This window comes from Harpia harpyja, chromosome 4 (genome assembly GCF_026419915.1).
Source record: "Harpia harpyja isolate bHarHar1 chromosome 4, bHarHar1 primary haplotype, whole genome shotgun sequence".
NCBI lineage: Eukaryota > Metazoa > Chordata > Aves > Accipitriformes > Accipitridae > Harpia > Harpia harpyja.
The window spans coordinates 427566-444784 of NC_068943.1; the positions used below are offsets into that span (position 1 = coordinate 427566).

At 43.1% G+C, this 17219-nt stretch overlaps 1 protein-coding gene across 1 annotated transcript in view; it reads left to right on the top strand.

Moving 5' to 3' along the window:
• Positions 1-10914: 10914 nt before the first annotated feature.
• Positions 10915-17219, top strand: part of NALF1 (NALCN channel auxiliary factor 1) — a 488350-nt gene continuing 482045 nt past the window's right edge. Inside the window, exon 1 of the mRNA XM_052785670.1 lies at positions 10915-12106. Within this exon, the coding sequence (XP_052641630.1) occupies positions 11297-12106 (810 nt within the window). The 5' untranslated portion in view covers positions 10915-11296. The remainder of the gene's footprint in view (positions 12107-17219) is intronic.

The following is a 17219-nucleotide window of genomic DNA, read 5'->3' on the forward strand; positions in this document are numbered from 1 at the left end:
AGCACTATTTCTGATTAATTTTTCTGAATACATGTATTTTCTAGGAGAAAAATAGATTAGGAAGAAAGAGGCTGAAATACAACTAGCTTATTTAAGGGAATGCAAAACATAACAAGAAATTCAGGCTTTGTACAGGGAGAGGAATTAGAGTTTTGTAAATTAATGCAGATAGTTTTAATTAATATCAAAGCTCATACTCTGCCCACCTTGCCAGATTAGATTTAAGGGAAAGCTTTGAGAAATATTTATCTGGGCAGATGTCTCACCAAGATATTTGTACAGAAATACATCCAAGAATTATGCAGTCCTTTCAAAATTAATGTTGCTTAGTTTGTTTTGTAACTAAGAACATAATTGAAAATACAATTAAATTGAAAATACTTATTAATAATGCCCAAACCATCTGTGTGTTATGCGCTCTGAATAACTCTTTCATGTTTAGAATGAGAACAGAGAGACTACTTAGCAAATTCCTATAGCTCCACTGAGGGAAATGATCTCGTAATAGAGTATCCAAGTTCATATCTACAACACCTTATTTCTCCTTTTATTTTTCTTACGTTTATGTATTAAAATTGTATTGTATGTTTCCTTGTTGTAACATCAGAATAATGACAGAACCACTTTTTGCTGCATCCAGAATGCTTGTGCCCCTCCTTGGTGCACAAGTTAGGAACTACTAAGTTAGGAACAACTGAGGAAGCTTAACTGCATATGAAAAAATCTACTGTGAACCCTAGGATGGTTTTACGTTCCCTTGTTTTTCCTGCTGCCTAAAATTAAGTATGTTTGGACAATTATGCATAGCATCTATGGAAATATTTTCACAAGACGAAGCTCCTTCATCAAACCCTCAAAGCAGAAGATGGGCAAATCTAGATCCTCTGCTGTGAAGGTAGCCTGGAATGGTTACATGTGTGGAAGGGAAGGAAATTCCTAAATTCACCTTAGATTTGTGCTTTTTGCTTTTCAATGGCTCAAAATTTTGTAATTCATGGTACCAATAACTACAAGTAGGCGAGTGGCATAAGCTGTGACATTTACTCATAGTCAAGAGCAGATTATCTTTCCCATCTCTTCCCAAGAAGAGATGTCTGTATGTGCTTATGATGAACATACATTTTTCATTTTTCATAATGCAAAATTACTAACAGACGCAGTTGATGCCTAAAAAAAATAACTTTTCATTAGGTTCTGGTTTGCATTGGTGCTTCAGGAAAAAAAGGTTGTGCATGTACAATTTTGTATATTAAAGTACGAGCAGCATTCTCAAATGTGTCTGTGAGACTAAAAGCTTTAATTTTCATATCCAAAATTATTTTGGCATGGGAGAGCTAAACTTACATGCTCTGAATCACCCTGAAAGAGCCTTTCCTTTTTTTTCTTGGCAAGTAGGAGAAAAGTCTTCACTGGGCTAAAATTAGCTACTATAAAATAACTTCTGCTTCCCCCAAGTGTATATGCTTCTACTGTTACAGCACCTAAAGGCTAAGAACGTTGCCTAAGAAATATGACAGAGCCTCTAAACTGAAGTTATGTAAAGTACATACACTGGTTTTGTGCCTCAGTAGAATACCATAAACATTTCTGTCACCTACATGCTGTCTGAACATCTGGTTATCTTTTAACATCTGATTAACTTTTTTGAAATGCCTAATACTAAAAATATGCCATCATTTTTTGGAGTATATTTATTCAGCTGCAGCTTCACCATCTGAAGGGTAGATAAATTGCAATTAAGAAATCAAGTTTCTGCCAGAAGGCCACCAAAAATTATGAAATTTTCAAGTCCTAACTCCACATTTCTGGATGGAATTTCTGCATCAAGTACTCTAAGTTCTCCATATCATTGTATATATAAAGCAAAATAAATTCTCCACTATTCTGGTCCTTTCTTTGTGCCACTTCTTAACCTAGATATCTCAGTTTTGCTTTTAAAATACCTTAGACAGGAGTATATTCACTCTACCGGTAAACTTAAAACCTGAAGGCCAAAGAATCACTTAATTTGGTCTGCCCTGACACCTTTGATGAGAACACAAGTTTCACTGGTTTGAACCCCCAAATCTGTCCTGTTTTTTGAAGCCAGTCACTGGAGAAAGTTCAGACTGAGAAGAGAGAGTGCAGCTTTCACAGCAGGTGATAAATAAGGAAGCCAGAAACATTTCTTTTAATTAAAAAACAGGGAAAAAGAAAACCAATAGTTTTCCATTTCAAAAGGGTGTCTCCAAGTTTCAGTAGTATCAGTATGGATTACAGTCTCCCCACTGGTTACTCCTGAACTATGTCTTTACTGCCATAACACTCTCACTCTTCCTGATCCTGTATGTGTATTAACCACCTATTACATCTTCTCATGATTTTAACTTATAAGCCTGCGCATCAGACACTCTGGAGAGTAGTCTTAAACCCTGCTTTGGGTGCCAGACTAAACCAGCTCTGTCCTGAGGCTCGGTGGACAGAGAAGGGAGAAGGAGGTTCTTCCATGGGGTGATGCAGAGAAGGGGGGCTGATTCAAGTTGTTCCCTGCAAAGGAGCCTCTCTCTCTACACCGACTAAGGAAGGACTTCAGAGAGATGAACTATCTTTAACCGATTTCCTCTCTGTCAGTGTTAGGTATCTAAAGTGCAGCAGTGACGCCCCCTCCATTTTTGCATTTTTCTTTGTGTACTAAAGGGGATTCTGGTCTGTAATTCAGGCTTTCAAGGAGTTCTCTCCTATAAGTAATTATAACAAAAGTAAAAAAAAGTAATGAGAGTGAAATTGCACTGACATTTTTTTAGAGAAATACCAGAAAGAAGCTGAAGATCATTGCCCCTCTGAAGTGTTTTCTCTCTTATTGTTTCACGAAGCCCTTACGCAGCAGAGCCAGCCAACGCCATATGAAATGATGGTCTGTGAACTCTTGAGTGCAGGCGGTCACCTCAGGGACACACAGTGCCCTTCCACTGTCCCTGGGCCAGCCCTATTTGTGGCTTCGAGCAAATTATGGCCATAATGGTGGCACTTAAAGGCAGAGTCTGTCTGTCTACCCCTAGCAAGACTCTGAATATTCTAGGTAATGGGCTGGAAGCTGTATTTGCTTTGGTGCTCTGGGAGGAAGGGAGCGTTACACAGCCACAGCCGGCCATCAGGAGCTGTCTCCAGAAGCAAAAAACAGAACAAGATGAAAGGAAAGAGAAGAAAAATGAACTTCAACAGAATGTAAGAGTTAAATTGAAGACCCAGTGAAACTAATTAGGAGATTAAAGTACCCAATATAATTACATTTCCTTTCTCTGTCTTCCCCCCCCAAGAAAAAAGCATGAAAATAAAGCTCTGCTTTCCCAGTAATGTAATGCAGTGAAAATGTAATATATCACCAAATATCAAGTAATGTATTTTACTGGAAAATTAGAAAAGCAATACTGTTCATTTACTCCAACATTGAGAATGATCTCAATGAGATCCCTTTTGTAGAAAATCTTTATTTATTCACAAAGGTATGTACGCCACTGAGAAAGGGAGAGCAACCTGATTTGAAACAACAAATATTCAGTCCTTAGGAGCTAAATGAGAAAAGAAATAGCACGACTTGCTGACCTATATAGTAGCCCATCAAGAGGTGAATTCATTATTTTTATTATTTAAAACAGCACTTTGCAGGCATTAGCTAATTCTCCCAGCCTCCCCTGTTTATAAATAGAGATGCTGAGGAAGAGGGAATGGATGCTTTGCCAGAACCATGCCCCATCGAAGGAGTGGAAATAGAATAAAATCTCAGGAGCTCTTTACATGCAGCCTGCAGTTCTCTGAACCTCTCGCAAGGCATATGGAACAGAAGCCAAACCGTTTAGAGAATTGCTGGTGATGTCGCAGACAAACGGAGACATTTGCCTTCAGGTCAGACACATTAAATTGATTGTTGGACGACTCCAAGAAGACCCCAAGAGCTTCAGTCATCCTACAACTTGAGTCACATGCCTTCTTTGCAGGAATACCCCGGAAGGCAGAGAGAAAAAACCCACCTTCTCCCTCGCTGGCAGATGGCATTGCAGCCACTTGGCAGAAGGCAGGATATTACAGTTCAGCAGAAAAGGATAGTCCTGGGTCAAAAAATAAGGAGTGTCAATGTATGGTTCGTTCATGTCTGCTTTCCTAGTAAACAACGGCTAAAGTTGCTATGAAAGGAAAGAGAAAAAAGTCTCAAATATGTACTTCCACGCTCGTTTACAGCTTTTTCTTCAGGAAGAATCTTTTGTAGGACACAAAGACAAAGCCAGGAACCTGGCTCATTTACCTAAAATTATCACCTGTCTTTTAGAGAATTAAAGCTAGGTTCGATAGGCCACAATTTCAAGTTAATCAGGGAGATTTCCTCCAAAATCAGTGCAAAGAGATGGCAGAAGATGACTTGCCATACAAGAGTGCCTGTCCTAGACACCTATTTAAGGATGGAATAAGCTGTGCTCCGGATGTAGCTGTATCTTTTTATTAGCAAGATGATGAAAGGATAAGCTTTGGCTGGATGCTTAAGTCTAGGTAGCTAAGGCTAGATGAGATGAAAAGTTCCAGAAAATGGTTTAAATTTTTGAGGAGAGATATATATATTACAATGATAAGTATTCAACCTATGGTCAAGCTCTGTATCAACACTATACATAATTACATATGTTTTATTAGTAGGGATGTTTCTTCTGGTCAAAAGAAGCAGCCCCCACATGTGGGAACCTCAGGGCAGAATTGGCCAGCTCTCTCTCCTGCATGCCCCCACTCTCAAATGCATTTAAAACTCACAGTGCAGCCATGAGTATTCAAAACATAAAGATCCTATCAAACTTTCATATGATCAGTCTGAAAGAGTTTTCTAGAATGGCATATTTTCCAGGAAAGTGGAAAAAAATGTGGGGTAATAAGCAGGGAGAAGGTTACTTGGTAACATACGTTATTTCTAAATGAATTCTTTCTCTTTTCCGTATTCTTCATACCACAGACATGCGTGGAAACAGGGCTACAAATACAAGTTAGTATGCATTCCAGAATAGCAGCATCATATCAGTACATCACAAAGAAAACCTACCTTATAAGCATTGTAACTTAAGCTGATAAAAAATATTCTACAGTAACATGCTTAAACAGAAAATCAGACTATGAGAGGTTATATCTAAAAGTACTTTTTTTTTCTTTGAGTGAGGGTGAGAGAGAGCAAATGAAAACTATTTGGTTGATCAACCAAAACTTAAGACTTCTTACATAGTACACATATTTTTTTATTTTATTTAAGAAAAAGATTATAAAAGAGTATTTCTGAGAAAAATCAAGTACTATCTCTTTCCTATGAGGTTAATTTTGACACAAGGAGGGACTGGGATATCTATAAGGCAACTGAGCAGAAAAGACAAAAAGATGTCTGATATCTGTAAAAGCATAATCAGGCTATAACATTTGTTAGAAGACAGCAAATGTATACAATTGGGAAAGGAGGAAAAAATATTTTAAAAGCTGTAATCTACCTTTTGGTGGTTCTTTCAATCCTTTTTCTTCCATCCCCTTATGGGGGGAATCTTTATTCTTCTCTCTATTTTCTTTCTACAAGCCTGGTTTAAAAACCCATTGCAATCTTTCCCCTGATCTCAGCATGCTTTGGATCAGACCTTACTCTAACAGGCATAGGCTAATTTGTGCAGGACATTTATATTATCTTCTTCCTGCTGCAGTCATGTGCAAAAGTTATATTTCACTTGTTTGATGGCTTCAGTTAATGAAGAATAGCCTCAGTTCATTTCAGCTCATGCCCAAATATACCAGCTGGATATAATATTATGACTGAGCTCTCATTATAAAGATGTCATGATAAAGATGACCTACAATTTTTGGAGAGAAATTATCGGACTTCCAGATCCCATGTTATTTGTTCATTGTTCCATGGCTGAAAATGTCAACAAACAAAAACATGTTCTTACTCTCTAACGGGAAGCCTCACAGGATACAGAGCAAACATCTGCAAGATAATTCAATCAACTTAATGACATTAGTATCTTCCAAGTTTGTACTGCACAGCCTTTTAAAATCCAGTCTGAAAAACTTTTATAACTTACTGGGTGATAGTTAATGCTCTAATTTTGTAAGAAAAGCTTAAAAAAAATCAAGCCAAAGGGACAAAACTGAAGGTAATGTGGAAAGTGGGAACAAAGGAGAGTGCAAGAATCTTAAAATCTGAATTAGAGCTGTTTGAACAGGGATTAGTAGCTTCAGTGCCTGCTGACATTAACATAAATTTCCCATTGTTTTGGGGCAATCAGGCCCAGATGCCTGAAGCTTTCTCACAATAATTCATCTTTCTGGGAAGTACTGAATGGGAAACTAATACCTTAGGAATGTAATGGGAAAGAAAATGAATTCTTCAGTGTTCTTAACGTGCTTGTGTCTTACAACCATCATGGATACTATTCTTAACAAATAGACTCAGATAATTAAATCTCTGACTCCCCTCCCAGGTAATGGGTAAAATAATATCCACAATTTATTGTAAAAATTCAAAATAAAAGAAGAAATATACAACTCTGAGGATGCTAACGCACATACTTGACATATTGTTTTGCCTACCAAGAATGTATAGATATTCCTATTGAATACAAATTGTTTAAACTGGAAAAAATAATTAATATAAGAGGAACTAGTAAAGCGTCTGATAATGTTTGCTTGGTACTAAAAGTGCTGGATGACACTCCAGTGCAAGGGTTTGACTGAGTATTTCTGTTAATGGTTGTTGCAACAATTGCTCCTATCAGTAGAACCAGTCAACCCCAAAATAAAATGAAATCTACTATTTTAAAAATAGCCTGCTGCAAGATTTTACAAAAAGAAGCGCTGCTTAGAAATTAGAAATTTTTTTTTTCTTATATAAAGAATATACATTACAAAGACAAGACACTGCTCTCAAACCTGTTAAAATCATCTGAGAGACCTATATACAGCTCTTCAGACCTTACAGTTTTGTACCAAAAAAACCAAAGAAAAGCAAGAGACTAATGCAGGAAATTACACTATGCATGATATTAGGCAAAAATTTAAGAACATTTACTTTGAAACAGTAAAGCCTTCTATTCTGACAAGTGTTTATTACTGTTAACGTGTTATGTCAACAATTATTTCTGCTTGGTAAACTAAAGTACTTTCACAAAGAAACACATGGTATGTAGGTTAAGCAATAGCTTCAAGTGTCTTGAATGTTGTTGTGCTCATTCTGTTAGACTTTGTCATCAGTGCTCGATAAATTAGCTATCTTACATATTATGAGTCAAACAATTAAAGAACATCAGCTCTGACTGTATTGATCGAAGCACTGTATGGCAGAGCTGACACTGAACTACATTACATTAAGGAGGTCTGTGTGTGAAACATCTGGCGATTCCACCAGCTAGGGAGACAGTCTTCCATGAGTTCCTCAAACTTGCTAAGCTTTAGAACACCAGTAATAAATATTCCCAATAAAAAGTGTCATTTCAAAGTGAAGCCAGTATTTTGCGCCACTGGAGTTATTTAGGATGAATGATGTATATGGGGATGATATTCTGTAATGATATTTTTAAGGAAAGTTTGTCCCTTTTCTTCACGTTCATATAATTCATTAACCTAGTTTAAATAAAATTCTGTTATTTAGATCGGAGTTATGCTAACAAAATTTTGAAGGAGCTTTGAGAGAAAGCAGCTACAGTACATACTTCAGATTCTTTCCCCACCTCATGCAGTCAGCTTCTTGATTTTCAGATATTATTTTATAGCCTGATTTTTTTCCCTTGAGCTGCAAGACCTAACACTAAGGGGCACCAGAGAACTGAACTGCATCTGTTCAGATCCATCAGGAACTAGCTGCTGCAACTAATGTTGTAAGTTATTCACCGTGCCAGGTGGAGAGGGAATGGGGCTTGGGGGAAACAAACGTTAACAGGCGAAACAACAGTTCTGCATGACACATTCTCTGTTACAGAAAACTGTCACTGGAAAAGCAAGGACTCGCTCATTTCAGGAATGCGGAATATCTTATTATAGTTTATTGCTAGGTGTTGAAAAAGAACTCTCACTCTATTTTTCCAGACGAAAGTTGGGAAATGTGAGAAAATATTGTATGACGTGAAAATGGATTTTTTTGGAGAAGCCAAGTATATCTAAAAAATCCTAGCAGATTTGACTTTGAGTATCTTTGCTTTGATCCTAGACAAGTGTAACCAGAGTAGCACAGACATAGGAATTCATTCTCATATTAAGTTTCAGATGAGGTCTGGATACCAGCATTTTTTCATTACTGGTTCTTAAAATTCCACTATGGAGATAAAGAACATTTCTAATTTCCCCGTGGATTGCAAAATTGCCTATTAACCTCTCATTTTCCCAATGAGACAAAAGGAAAACAATATTAAAAAAATATAAATCAAGCCTGTTTGCCAGGTGTGGACTCCAAAACTGACTTCCTTCACCCTGAGTTTAGCTGTCAAATAGAACATAATTATGCAGTCAGTGCCACATATCTTAATAGAGCATGTTCTGAAAATCTCAAACCTGATTTCAGGAACCTGTTGCTTATCCCAGTTGTTTTGGCTTTTTTTTTTTTTTTTGTCCTGTGTTTCTGTTTCAGTCCTTCTATTCCACCACAAAATACATTACCAACCAAGCAAAACATAGTTAAATAAATGACACTACATGTTAGAGAAGATAAGTTGTTCTGATTCCCTTTTAAAAGCTCAGTCATGGTCTTGTCCCAGAACAGAAAGCATCACAAAAATGCAAGTACATTACAGGGCCCAGTATGTCAAATCATTGCAATCAAAGCTCCAAGACCAAAATTAATAATGTACCATTAGCAGATGGTGTGAGCTGATTGACTGAGAATTGCAAAGATGCATTCTGATATGAGTACTGTAGTCTTTTTCTTACAATATTAGCACTTATTTCTGTGTCTTTAAATAGTCTATCAAAATAAAAGGCACAGATAACTTCTGCTCGGTGTAGAATTTGACTCATGGATCTTTTAAGGCCAGATGAGACCATTATGATAATGTGCTTTGACCCCCAGCATAACACAGGGCATAGAACCTCGCTCAGCAATTCCTCCCTCGGGTCTGCTCTTCTGTTTGAGGTATACCATCTCCTTTTGAAAGACATCCAGCCTTGATTTATTACTCAAAGTGATGGAAATTCCAGCACATACCTTGGTAAGCTCACCCCACAGTTAACAACAGCTGCAGTCAGAAAAGGTACAAGTTTTGTCCTCCTCTGATACCATTTAGCGTCAGATTTCTTCCCACTACACCTTTTGAAGCTGAATTAGAGCGCTGTCAGCGATCTATATTAGCTTATAGACCATGGCCACGTTTGTTAAAGAATAAAGCTTTCTTTAACCAAATAATGGAGGAAAGCCACCTTTTGGGGTACATTGTGCACCTTGTTCAAGGGCCTTTAGCAGTTCTAAATGGTCCCTCACCCCAGGATGGAGAAAGCCTCTGAACAAGGAAGGGTACAGCCTCTGAACCTTCCCCCGCTCCAACGGAGAAATTAAAATATACCTCTTTGTTATGCTATGGCCAGATAACATACCTGTTGTCTTGGGAGGAAGACCTTGTAGCTCCAGGTCTTCATCTGATAACGTTCAACCTCTAGCTGGCACCTTCTCTTGTCTCGTGCGTGATCCAAGTTTGTCTGTTGCTGTTACAGTAAGGTGCGTCAGCAAGCAAGATGAAGGTAACTTAAGAGTGACCAAACAGTATGTTTATTTAAGCAAGAGACCCTGCTGGTTGGGGCCGGAAGGTGGTGGGATCTCTGCTGTGGGTCTGAGTGGAGACGATCAGCGATTCATGCCCCTGAGTTAAGCCTGCTCTCTCCGTCTGTCTCTCTAGGCAGTGACATCTACAAGGTGAACTACAAAGACTGGCAGCATTCACCCGGTTCGTGTGCTGGACCAGGGTTTTGCAAAACTCGTCTTGGGGGAACAGCCTGGGGTTTACGGGTGTTACGCTTTCCGGCTCGCTGACTGAAATTCAGGCAGCTGTGTTGTCTTCAGGCATTTTACTGTGGGGCCAAAACCTGCCAGGATCCAGCGCCTGGAGTTTCACATGCCAGCCGTGATCTGCTGTGACAAGGGCAGACACAGCGACAGACCTCTCCAGCCACCATCCTGTGTGGACGTGGTGTTTCAGGGCCACAACGGGAAAGAGAGCCTGAAGGAGAGAGGGCCGGAGGGTGGTACCGAGCAGTCCCTTCGGCGAGACGAGCAGGAAGAGTTGCACTGAGGCAGCCCTTTGGAGAGGCCATGTGGTCCCCAGTGCCTCTCCCACCTCCTCCTCCTCCTCCTCAGGAGGAGGCAGAGTTGCTGCTGCTGCCAATGCGCCAGGATAGAGAGATCTCGGCGCGGGAGGAGATGACGCAAAAGGCAGAGCTCCCCCCAAAAAAGTGTTTCTCCAGGACGAAGATGGCGGCAACTTAGCCCAGGGGCCCAAGATGCCTGTGCCCATTGGGGGCCCCCAGCCTGGCAGTTCCGCCCCGTGCGCCCGGGGACACCGCGCCCGGCGGCAGCAGCGGCGGCAGCCGCAGCCCATTGTCACCAGCAGCGGCGGCGGCCCCGGCAGCCTCCTCCTCCTCTTCCTCTTCCTCCTCCTCTTCAGCATCCTCGGCAGCGCTCCGGGAGCCCTGCAGCAGCGTCTCTCCAGTTAGAGCGGAGGGGGGAAGAGGAGAAAGAGGAGACGGAGACAGCGGTGCAGGCATCTGTGAGGAAGAGGAGCGGCGGCGGCGGCGGCGGCAGGGAGGAAGAGGAGGCGAGGAGCCCGCCCGGAGCCGGCCGTCGGCAGCGGGGGAAGCGGCATGCGGCTGTCCGGGGGCAGCGGGCTTCTCTCGGGAGGGAGATGGGGAGCTGCGATCTGACCATGCCTGGGTGAGAGGGGGAAAGGACCAGCCGCGCAGCCCCGCCACCGCCAACTACCACCACTACCACCACCATCTCCGCTCCCTCCTCCTCTCTCTGCGTTATTGCTCTTAGCTTCTCCACGGCACTCCGCGTTGGATGGACTGGGGCTGCTTCGCGTGGTGAGACCACGGCAGAGCCACCGGCGAAACCCAACAATATCTCAGAGGAAGAAAAAGAGAGAAAGAAGAGGGAGAAAGGGGGGGGGGGGAAGGGGGGGAGAGTGGAAGAGGGAGCGAGCGAGCGAGCCAAGGGAAGGCAGGCAAGAAAATCCCCCCAATCTTTTAAGTCAATGCATGTTGCGGTGACACCGGCAAAGGAGCCCTCACGGTGGAGTCGGCCAGGGCTGTGCGTTCCCAAAATATGACCAGGGGTGCTTGGATGTGCAGTCGGCAGTACGATGACGGCTTAAAAATCTGGTTCGCACCCCGGGAGAACGAGAAGCCCTTCGCGGATTCAGAGAGGGCTCAGAAATGGCGACTGTCCCTGGCATCGCTCTTGTTTTTCACGGTCCTGCTCTCTGATCACTTGTGGTTCTGCGCCGAGGCCAAATTCACGGGGACGGGAGAGAAGGAGCAGCCGCCGCCCGAGACGCCGAAGCCCGCGGAGCCGCCGGAGCTGCCGGCGGGCATGGGGGAGCCGGCGCCCCCCGCGCCCCGGCTCCTCGCCCCCCCCTCGCCCTCCCTCCCGCCCTCCCCCGGCGGCGGCGGCGGCGGCCGCCCCAACGGCACCGAGCCCCGGCACGGCAAGGCTGCTTTTCTGGGGAACTCCACCGCCAGGCCCCTGGAGACGTGCCCCCCGCCCAGCTCCTCGTCCGGGCAGTGCTTCAGCCTGGGGGACGCGGAGGCGGTGTGCCGGCGGCGGGGGGGGCCGGGCCGGCCGGCAGGCGCGGGGCAGAGCCCGGCGCCCGGCTGGGACCCGACGGATTTTTACCTTTCCTTTTGTAATTCCTACACACTTTGGGAGTTGTTCGCCGGGTTGTCCAATCCGGACACTTTGAACTGCAGTCTGGATGTGGTGCTGAGGGGGGGAGGCTCCTGCAGCCAGTGCGTCCAGGCTTACCAGCGCTACGACCAGCACGCTCAGGAGAAATACGAAGAGTTTGAGGTTACGCTCCAGAAGTATTTACAGTCGGAGGAGTACTCGGTGAAATCGTGTCCTGAGGATTGTAAGGTAGGAGCCCCCGCTGTGTTTCCTGTCCCTGCCTGGCGGGCTGGCGTGCCTCCCTCGGCTGTTGCGGCTGCCGCGGTCCGTGTTGTGGCTGCTTCGGTCTCTGCTCCTGGCGCCGGCGGCCGCGGGCTTTGGGGCGCAGTCGGAGCTGCGGAGGAGATCGGCGGGGAGCCCCCGTGAGCGCATTGCTAGAAGGGAGGCAGAGAGAGGGGGAAGCTTGAAAAAAAAAAAAAAAAAAAGAAGAGGAAAGAAGCGATCCTCGGTCCTCTGGGAGTGCAGCGCTGGATTCCCCCTCCTCATGAATATGCGATTGGCTCCGGCTCGGCTGCCGGCTTCCAGCGGGCTGGTATGCGGCTTGGCGGCAGGCAGCGACAGGGGCTGCATGCCAATGAGCGGGGCCCGGAACGGCCGCCGGGGCCGGGGCCGGGGCCGCCCGCCGGCGCTGCCCTGCCCGCCGGCACCCGCGGGGCGGGCCGGGCCCGGAGCCTGCAGGCCGGCGGCCGGAGGCGCGGCGGGGCCGGGGCTGGGCCGGGGCCGGGGCCGGGGCGGCGGGGGGCCGGGGGGCCGGCGGGCCGGGCGTCTCGTCCCCCCGCGGGGGCCGGCAGCGCGCACCGGCGGCTTCGGGTGGGTTCCGTCGGGCGCCGGCCCCCGGGGGCGGCGGAGCGGGCGGGCTGCCGGCCGCCTCGGGAGCGGGGAGCGGGACCGTGTCTGCAGGCGCCCTGCCAAAATCTGCGGAGCGGGGAAGAGCTGGAGGGCGAGGGTGGATGTCAACGGGCACGGCGGTGGCCCTTGGAGGGGCAGCGACGGTGACAGCATTTCGATAAGCTGCCGCCGTTTTCTTTGGTGCCACCGGTGACCGCTTAGAAAGATCTAGAGGTGTTTCTTTTCCTTTGTTAGAAAGAAGGCAGGGTCCCACTTTGGCTCTTTGTAGTTGTTGCCTTCGCTCCACTTTTGCGCAAGATTACTTGGCCTAGCTCTCAAGACAGGAAAGGGCAGAAAAAAAGTGTTGTCCTCGGCGCCTGAAGTAACTAACTGCATGCCTTTTGCCCCGTTTGTTTGAGTATTTGTTGAGAGCCGGGCCAGGTGAATGGTTTCTGCCCTGAACTGGATTATCTCGACTACTGTAGTACGACATCAACCAGTCTGAACCAAATCCTGCTTTAGCAGTGGAACACAACGGTGCATACAAATCCCTGCTCTGAACAGAAGGCCTAGCACTACCTCCACGCTTTCTAACTTCAGCAGCGCCTTCTGAAATCATTTCACGATAACAGTCCATGCCTAAAGAATCCCAATCACCAATAAGTTAGCGTAATTTGCACATATCTTTGCCACAAAAATCGATCCACCGTCCCTCCAGAAGCTGAAATACCCTGTTGTCTTAATTGGATAAAGTAGGAAAGTTGCTGTATTTATTTTTTCTTGTTAAACCTGACAAAAGTAAAGTAGTCTCATCAGTAATTTTGACCCCACTTTTCTACGTTATAAGCTGTATGTGTACACACTCACTGTATATATGTTATGTACTCAGTTACTGATGGTGTAAATGTATTTTATTTCCAGAGGGAATTGGATAAGTAAAAAGCATATCGAATATAAATAGATGTCTACTGCTGTAAGGACATCTTTGCCATTTCAGTAGCTCTCTAACTAGACATTGACCTACTACTAGTCTGTACTGCCAAGCGATCAACATCTACACGCTTAAAGTGATTTTTTTGTGTCACAGTTTAGTTTGACTGAACTTTACCACAAAGCGTGCAGTTGCTCTACAGTGTATCGTGGTGTTGAAAGTGAACAGAACAGCAAATGTATGCTGTGTAATGATTTCCCCTTCAGAGACTGAGTAAGGAGAGGTGCTTGTCTAATGACCGGGAAAACAGTTGACGTTAAAACGATTGCGTGAAACCTATGAATGAACTGGACGAATGCAGTGCCAGTGACCTACAGTTCTGCGGTTCCGAGTGCCAGATGGTATCGCTCTGTGTTTTGAGAATTTGGCCAGCCAGTCAGTGTTAAAAATGAAGGCTGTTCCCGCAGCGGAAAGAAAAAACGAAGCCCGAACCGAGGGTGCGACTTCGCGTTCTCCTCGCCGGGCGGTGCGGGTCGGGGCGGAGGTTGCTGTCCAAGGTGCTGCAAGTCCGCGCAGGCAGCCGGCGGGGCGGCGGGGAGAAGCCGCTCTGTCCCGCCCGCGCCCTGACGGGGGGGCTCGGGGACCCCCCGCAGCCTTCGGGTTCATTCTGGTGGCCGAGGGAGCCAGGCGTTTGGCGGGTCCAGCCGTGAGTGTGTCGATGTGCTTGTACGTGGTCTGCCCTGAAGCGTGTGCGGGTGAAACTAGAAACTCGTCGTGAATACTTCTGTGATCATTGCAATATTTTGCTGGACTTCCTGGTGTTTTGTACGTCTGTCATTTATAAAACTCAGTCAGGAAGTAGCTTTTTTGTGTAAGAACATGTTAGTTTTTTGAGCATCGGACATCTAGATGATTCTTAGCTTAAGAATCAGAATAGAAAATAACTTGACATCTAACGATGCGCTTTAAGTATGCACCATTTGGTTGGTTTGTGTGGTGAGCTGCTTTTTCTTTTCTTTCAGACAAAACGCTAAAAATGCTGACTTTAGCTAATAATCATGTATGGAAGCACTGGCTTAATACAATGAAAGGCTTGTTAAATAAACTATTTCTATTTAAGACATCTTTAGTATTCTGGGAGGGCTGCTCCATTCACAGAAAAAGAGAGCTTTTCATCCAGTTGACCAATTATAGCTGATGACAAAATCAGTAAAATTTACCCTGAATAACAGTCAGCCTAAAACCTGTAATCGGGTATTACTTCCCCCTTCCCCAACTCTCCCCACCACTATCCTCCACCCTTGACACAGTCAGTTCTCACAGTAAAGAGTGAAGATCATGGGGGTTTCTCAGTCCAGTAAGTTACGCCTTTCCGGAAAGCACTATTGGTTATAACAAATAGTACATATCAATATACTCTTGATGTATGAGTCTAAACCTCAGACTTTACATTTTGATTCCTTTATCTGAAACCGGTAGAAAATGAACTTTACTTTCAAAATATTCTGTGTTCCACTACATGTCTCCTGGTCTCTGAAGAATATTTTAAATAAATTGCTTTGTGTTGCAGAACTTTGCAGGCAGGAGTTGTTTGGGTTATCAGTTCACATTTAGCTATTCTACATCATGAGTTTTGGTTTTGGTTTTAATATATAAGTATACTCACTCTTTTTGTTTGAAAAGAATGCTGTCCTGTAATTAAGTTCTTACTATTAAACTTCTCATTGAGTTGCATTGGGATTTTTAAAAATTTGTAGAAAATGCTGGGAATCTTGATTTTTAGAACATTTGGAAAGTCACTGGTTTTGATAGTATCAATGAACATGCATATGCATTTTATATTGTTAGGATGTCAGTGGACTTTGTATGTTGTTTAGAAGTTTGGGATATCAGTGTTGTCTCACTATAAATCCATCTTCAGCTTATTTCTTAAAAAATATCCTTGCAGTCTGATGTCTTTATATATTGTGTTCTTGTCTTGATAGTCACATATCAGCAATGGCTAAACAATTAATGTAAGAGAAATATTTGAATGAATTACATATTCAACAAGGTGACATCATAAATTGCTGTAGCTTTAATGAATCACTAAAGTGACAGAGTAACTGAAAATCTGGATCTACATTTCTGTTTTTCTGTTTTACATTTAATTTAAATTTTTTTTTTGGTAATATTTATGAAATTTTGCTTTTGCACATCATAAAGTCCTGGTTATATTTACAGAGATTGTTCTTGGCAATATCTATAATTTCTTGCTTTCCCGAATACCATTTTTATAGGCACTGTGACACAGTACTGTATTCAGACAATTAACAGAGAACTGTATTGGCTTGACGTTGGAAGACACAGTTCCTCATAATGACTTGTCAGCTTTCTATCAGGGGAAATACTCAAGTTCGTATTCTTAAGACAGCAAGCAATCGCTCTGTGGAATAAAAGAAAATTCTGGCTACTTCTGATTAAAAACTGGGTCAAATAACTAAGTAGGACATATAAATGTAAAGGTTTTTAGCTTTTTTTTTTTTGAGAGATAGAACTTACGTCATTGTGAAAAATTTCAGATGCCAGGGCTTTCTTGGTAAATGTATTTATTAATGTTTGAACAAAACATCAGTTATCATTTTTTGACACGGGTTTCTTTAACCCACTGGAAGTTGAGAGTGTTTATAATGTGGCCTTCCTTAGTGCTAGTTAAAATATTGAAATGTGTAATTCAGGTAAGTGCATTATAATTAAAATAAGATTAAAATAATTCAGTTTTCCTCCTAGAATATCAAAGGAGAAAAATAAAATGTACCAACTCTTTTTATATCAACATTGCTAAAAAGCAAACTTTAGCTGACATGCTAGGTGCTCAACATGTACATGCAGACTTTTTTTTTCCTTTTTTTCAGGAATTAAATATCATTTAATAACTTCTGATCTGAGGTTTATGAAGTTGGTATCAGAAATATGTAAGAAAATAGCTGAGTTATAATACTACTTAGTTGAAAAACGTATATCAATAAAGGGTTTCATCATTAAACAGATTGTATAGTTGATAGGAATATAGAGCTGGTGCTTCTGTTACTAGATATTTTTTTTTTTATCAAAGAACTGTGTTCAACTACTTTGAGTAAGAGGATGATTGAAAGTTATTTAAAACAATTACAATCACATTTGTTCTCATTTAGCTGGAAATATCAAAGCTTATATGAATCATGACTTTTCCAAGAACTTTTTCCTAAACAGCATATGTAGTCTCATCAGGTTTTGATTTAAACTCTCAGTTAAGCTGGCAGAAAAGAGCAGATGAAAAATACAAACCCAGAAGCTCAAGAACCCTTTTGTTATAAAAGGTCACATAGACCAGCATCTGCCACAAAGTTAGACATTTCAATTGCACATCTCACTCACACAGTATTTATATTATATGCAAGAGTGATACCTAACCTAATCAGAAGAAACTCTTAACAAATAAAACCTTCAGAAATCTGCACTGATGGTCAGCATCTAATACAAACGGGAAACAATAAGTATTAACTATTGAACTGATGCCTTTTC